Raw genomic sequence first — 6,554 nt, 5'->3', positions numbered from 1 at the left:
GGCTGCGCCACATTCCGGCTGTGCCGCTGGCGCCGGAGCTGATCGTGGCCGCTGTAGACTTGATTCCATTTTGTGATTCCACCAGACCCGTCGCCGCAGTGCGTTTCAGGAGCGTCCCAAAAGCGGCTATCGCTGTGCTGTGTTATGATAAATACATGGTGCTGTCCGTGGTGCTGAAGTAGCAGATGGGTAGTTTGTGGGGTAGATAGTGTGTGTATGCGGGATTTGAACGTTTGTGCGTGGTGGAGTGGTGCTACAGAGCTGTGCAGAGTGTCATTGAGGTGCAAAGGGGTTGAGAGCAGAAGAAGGGGAGAGCTGTGCTAACACACTGAGAGCCCACTCAATTATTTAGAGGAGCGGCCAGGTTCAAAGAGTCACAGCCAGCACCTGCCGATCCACCACCTTTTGTTTTGATCCAGTGGTCATAAAAGAACACACATATCACTGACATTATTATTATTATTATTGTTGTCAACAATGATGAGGAAAATGTAAAAAAAGAATCATCTGATTGAACACGATATTTGCTTTCTCTCCTCTCGCCATTACGGCTTTGGATACAAAAGATATCTGAGCATTTCTTTGAAAGTTGCTTACAACTCCACTTGGTTTCCTCTTCTGTCTGTTCACCCATTCATCCCCATGTTCAGACAGTGACCTCCGTCTTGCTGTTGGTGGGCAGTCCCTTGTGCTTGGGGTGCACATGCGGTGAGTGGCTGTAGCCCAGCGGCTGCGAGAAGAGCTCGGGCAGCGTCTCGATGCTGAACTGCCTTTTGTTGGAGTAGGCCAGGTGCCGGCTGTTCTGCTGGTGCTGCGGCTGGTGGTGGTGCTGCTGGATCTGGATGGGGTGGTGCTGCTGCCCCTGGAGGCTCATGTGGGTGGCCACCGGGTGCTGGATGTGACTCTTGCTGGGGTCCCATGCTTTGAAGGCCGAGCTGGAGGTGAGGGGGTGGGTGTTTGTCTTGGAGATCTTGGGCTTGGGGATCTGGGAGGCGTTGATTGTGATGGCCAGTGGCGCGTGGATGTCGGGCGGCGGGAGGAAGGGCTTGTCCTTGGGGTGGAAGTTGATTGGCTGGAACATGGGAGGGGACTGGCGGTGGGTGTAATCCACCATTGGGTAGCTCTTGTAGTAGTCTCTTGCAGCAGTCGTGTCTGGAGGATGGGGGAGACAGTAGAGGTAGAAAAAATTAAGGTATGGTTAAATTAGAATAATGACAATTTAAGACAATAAATAATAAAAGCAATCAGTGGTGAACGTCACCTTCACCTCACACCTATATCATCTGACTAATTTAACAATGTATGCTTTGTGTGTTTGTGTGTGGCACTTATCACATTGTGACCCTGAACATCGTTGGACAGCTCATCTGGCTAAAGTCACACAGACACATCAAATCACAAACACATTGTATTGTATAGCCACACACACACACACACCTACACACACACACACACACACACACACACACACACACACACCAGACAAATCTGGCAAATCTGTCAGGTAACCACATACTAAATAATCCAAGGCAAACACGATGAATCCTGCAGGGTGTACACAGTATGTGTGTGTGTGTCCATGGGGATGTGAGTGTTTGTACCATATATTATGTATTTGAGCTCTGAACTGTCTACACACAGACAGGGGAGTCAAAAACACCAACACAGCACCAGGGAGAAAGGAATAGAGGGAGCGAGACTGAGAATCAGGAAAACAGTTGACAAAACGGGAGAAAAAGGAGGGTGAGTAAGTGAGTGTCGGAGAAAATGGGAGATTTGTTGGGAGTAAAAATAGAGTGGGTTCAGCGTGTCGAGTCAGATTAGTCTGAGCTCCCTGAGTGGAACTCGACTCTGCTGTTCATCACCACTGCCCCCCCCCCTCCCCCACACACACCCTACACACACACACTGCCCTAAAGATACTAACAACCTTGTTTGCTTAGCCATGCTTTATTGGTCCGTTTTTCCTGGAGAGAAATAAAAACATTCTTCTCTATGATGATTTTTATTTGGGTCTTTTTTCGTTCTTTCAAACACTTATTGCTCTGAATCGTACTGCCTCTTAGACTCGCTATCCTTCAATTTCTTAACACCTGTCTTCCTCATATGATAACAGGACGCAGCTGCTATCAGCTTGTACTACATGTTTATGACAAAGTACATCTGTCTGTTTTTTTAAATCTGTTTGTGTGGCTGCGGGTCGGATCTTATCATTATTACACTCCAAACAGGAATATAATAATATGATTGTGTCAATTGTCTGGTCTGAAGATGTATGATCTGTTGAGTTTAATTCGTTGTAATGAATATCGATGAATGTGCCTTAGTGTTAATGCATGCGTGTGTGACAGAGAGACACTTTCACACACACATCTCACGGTGTTCTGAGACATTCGTTCTGAGCATATTTGGGGTGCTGTATATTTGCACCACTGGACCGCTTAAGCTCTGAGTTTTCTGCATGCGGTTTCAAGAAAATAGAGCTTTGCAAGGAGAGTCTTTGGACAATATTCATTTAAATAACATACAAATAATTCATCCATTGGCTAGATTTATTTGTTAGAAAGGCTTAGCAGAGGGCTGTGTTGCCCTCTGTAGCCACTGCTCTTGATTCACTCAGCAAGATGACTGAGAACATTGATTCTTATATTTTGTATTTTCAGAAAACACCTCGAAGACTAATCTCACATTCCCTTAAGTCAAGAAACTGTCCAATGCTATCACTGTCTGGTAATTGCTTATTGAACACTTCAAATGTGGGTCCATTGTATAACTCCAGGGCACTTCAACAGCAGCTGTTGAGGAAGGAGTCACCAGCAATCACTCAGTAAAATTCTCCAAGCCGGTCCAAAGATTTAAATACAATCCATCTTTTCTCAATATACCATCAAATAAAGCAAGTGGCATTGCAACTATTTAAATAGTTGTTTATCTCAAAGGATGACTGCATATCTTTTCTCATAACATGACAAAGCTGCCTGCGTTTAACTTGAACTTTAACAATTTGGTTTATCGATAATAACTGGTTTATTGAGGAAAGATGTTAAACATTTTAAAGGAGACATATCGTGCTCATTTTCAGATTCATACTTGTATTTTGGGTTTCTACTTGAACATGATTACATGCTTTAATGTTCAAAAAAGACTATTTATCTCATACGGTCTGTCATACGGACACTCCTGTCTCTTTAAGCCCCTCCTACCAGAAAAAAACAGTATGCTCTGATTGGTCAGCGTTCTAACGATCTGTTAGCACTGACAACAAGACAACGGTCATTTGCTGCATTGTTTTGATGGCAGGACATTTTTAAATACAGCAGCGAGTAATGGAACAAGAAGGTTGAATGATCACATAGTTGCAATTATTTTTGACTGAATTCTTCATTGAAATGAGAATTTGTTTGTCTGTAAACAGACACACCAGTTCATCTGTTGTGTTTCTGACAAAACAGTGTTTGCTGTCACATTAAAATGCACTTGGTGGTACCATGGTCCTCAGGATTATGAAGGATTATTACAAAACTGACAAACATATATTTGCCGACCTCCAGTGTTTTGTCATCGCCTTGCTGCAGTGATGTAGAAGTGTGCTCCCCGGTGTGTCAGTACACTGTGACATCACCGTTGGGTGTGGTTACATAGCTAACCGAACTCAGTGAGCAGTGATGCTGAGGTGAAAGAAACTTGAAACTTTTACGTTACTCTTTGAACCAAGAAGCACTTCTGTGCCACAACAAGTAGATCAACCTTTGGACAGTTATGAGAGACGGAGAAAGAACAATGAACTGTATCACTTTAATTGTTTAAACGACGGAGATTTAGGAGGCATAATTAAGTATCACATTATTGATGTCTAAGAATTAGGACAATGAACAGAAAAATTGCTATATGCTTTAATTTAAATGTTGCAAAACAGTGATGAACGTGTTCGGGATTATTGTGTATTTGTGTCTGTGGGTTCCTATATTTACGTACATGTGTGTGCAAATGTGGTTGGGTGACAAAGAAGCCATTTACATACATCATTCATGCATCATTTGCACATTGAAGAGGGAATAAGCCGCTTGATGTGTATGCGTCTGTGCAGCAAAGTGCATCATGTGGTTTTGGCAGCTTTTACCAGCTGCCTGTTTGTCACGATGCCGTGAAGATGCATGTGTGACGTTGGTACTGTTGCTACAAATGCAGGTTTTATACGCAGCGTGTTCTACAAGGTTTTGAATTTTATGTAAATAGATATGTTTTGTGCAGTTGTAGTGTTGTTTTTCAGTTTTGTGTAATATACTGCAGCTGAATTTGAGAGAAAATTGGTTCAAATCTCTGGACAGGGCGGGAGAATCTGGTACAGCACAAAAACAATGAATTAAACACAGCCTTCCTTCCCACAACAACTGCGATTGCTGTCCATTAGAGTGTTTCCACACATGTTGCCAGGAGGAGCGCCTGACAGCAGGGTCCTCTGTGACAGTATTGTGTGCCTTCCTCTCCATTTCACGGACTTTCCATCTGCTCACTCGTTCTCTCGCTTCTCTTGTTATCCAATCTTTCCATCTGTATTTCATTTATTCCGTACTCTTCAACAACATCAGCTTCTGCTCTCTATCCAGTAGAAGCCTAAAGCGAGGCCCGTGGGCCCAATCTGGGCCACCACATTATAACTGCAGAAGGTGGGCCCTCTAACAGAGTTTGACAGCACACTGTATTGTATTTGGTCTGTTTTGAGATGCCATTCAATTATGCTTAGCACTCTTATATTCCCTCCTTTTCCACATTTTCCATGACAGTGTCCTGTACCTGTTCTACACTTCATTGCATATACGATGTCTTTTACTGAGTGAAATATTTAAACCACAGATGCTAATGCTCTCATGGCTGCACCACTACCTCAAATAGAAACATTCAATGACGTTTGCACTACTTAATGCAGATTTCAATATAATTCAGACTGACATATTTGGTACTTCACTTTGAGATCTCCATCCCACCTCATAAAATATAGTGAAGCAAATGTTAAAATGTCCTCACTGGTCTCCACAGGTGCTCCACAGTAAAGATACCCTATCTTGAAGTGCAAAACATAAAAATAAAAACTTTGAACCAGTGGAGTTCCTTCTACTTCAAAGCTATATTTTGGGGGATATGAGATCACTCCAGTTCATGTAGTCATGAAAGAAATCCCCAAACTTATTTTTTTCCATTATGTGACCTGAAGCGCATGCTAAAAAAATGCAGCAAACACACTGCAAAAATATCTAATAAAAATATCTCTTTTACTTTGATATTTTTGTTTGTTTTCATGTCATTTTCATCATTTGTAATCTAATATTGTGTCAACCTATAGTGCATAATGCACGCGGGTGTAAGCACGAATGACGACAGCGAGAAACGGAAAACAACAGAGAGAATAAAAGAAAAAGACAAGTTAAGAGTGTGTCTGAGTGTATCCAATGTATGACAATGCTGGATGTGTGTGTGTGTGTGTGTGTGTGTATGTTGCATCATTCAGAGCATGTGGACCCACAGATTCAAAGGATCATTGTTTCTGATAGTAGAAAACACAACACACAAGAACTATAAAAGAAGCATGAATATAGAAGATGCATGTGTGTGTGTGTGTGTGTGTGTGTGTCATCAAACAGAGACAGAACTGAATACGGAGACGTCGAGAGAGAGAGAGCGAGCTGAGAAAGGAGCACTGCACCTCAGTGTGTGAAGGATTTGTTATTTGGTGTCGTTTTCAGTGAAATGTGGCTGACTTCTCACACTCATCACTGAGTGGTTGGGGGGGGGGGGTGCTGCTGCTGCTGCTGCAATCGGCCTTTGTTTCTCACTCACTGAGCAGAATAATGAGATGAGATAGATTTTCCCTCTTCTGCTCTTCTTCTCTTCGGTTACTTTTCACACTCATTTTGCCATCCTTTTCCTTCTTACTGTCTCAGCTGATTAGACGGTACAACATAATGGCCTTTCTTAGCGATTGACTAAGAGACGGTGAGAATATAAAAAAGAGCAGCGGATAGTGTTTCAATCGATAAATAGAGGAGAAACGTACCTTAAACTGTTTTAAATAATGAAGGTCATTGAAATGTATACATTGAGAAATGAACTGTCGCTTTCTTCTTATGATGGGAGAGGGCAAATTAAGAGTTAAAGGGAAAGGGTTTTGATGAAGAGAAAAAGAAACAGATCAATTGTGTTTAATAGTCGACTGAATAGCCTGCTGAACCAACACAACCAATGTCTTCTGTCTTTGGGTTTTCTTGCTCACGGGAAGTTAGGACACGTGGTCGTGGACATTATGCACGAAAATAGATATTCTAATAGTTAAAACTTACATGTTATTTCAGAACAAATATTCAAACATCAATTTTGACAAGCCTAACTGCTGCCAACGTGCATGCGCGGAACGCCAGACAGACATGGAACCTCAATCGTAGTATGAATGGAACCGCATGCGTGTCCCTGCGACAGGCAGAAGTCCGCCGCTGTCCGTGGACACAGGGAATGGAAATTATGTCCGAGGTTTTACACAGTCATATTTACATCATGGCTGC

The 6,554-nt window shown here is 42.6% G+C and overlaps 1 protein-coding gene across 1 annotated transcript in view; it reads right to left on the bottom strand.

Moving 5' to 3' along the window:
* Window positions 1–646: 646 nt before the first annotated feature.
* LOC306786447 (protein shisa-8-like) overlaps window positions 647–6,554 on the bottom strand; it is a gene marked incomplete at both ends in the record, with an annotated part of 72,642 nt that continues 66,734 nt past the window's right edge. The window contains one exon of the mRNA XM_079281224.1: window positions 647–1,152. Within this exon, the coding sequence (XP_079137350.1) occupies window positions 647–1,152 (506 nt within the window). The remainder of the gene's footprint in view (window positions 1,153–6,554) is intronic.

This window comes from Melanostigma gelatinosum (assembly GCF_949748355.1).
Source record: "Melanostigma gelatinosum genome assembly, chromosome: 13".
NCBI lineage: Eukaryota > Metazoa > Chordata > Actinopteri > Perciformes > Zoarcidae > Melanostigma > Melanostigma gelatinosum.
The sequence above is the reverse complement of the archived record's forward strand: the minus strand, read 5'-3'. Positions and strand labels throughout refer to the sequence as shown.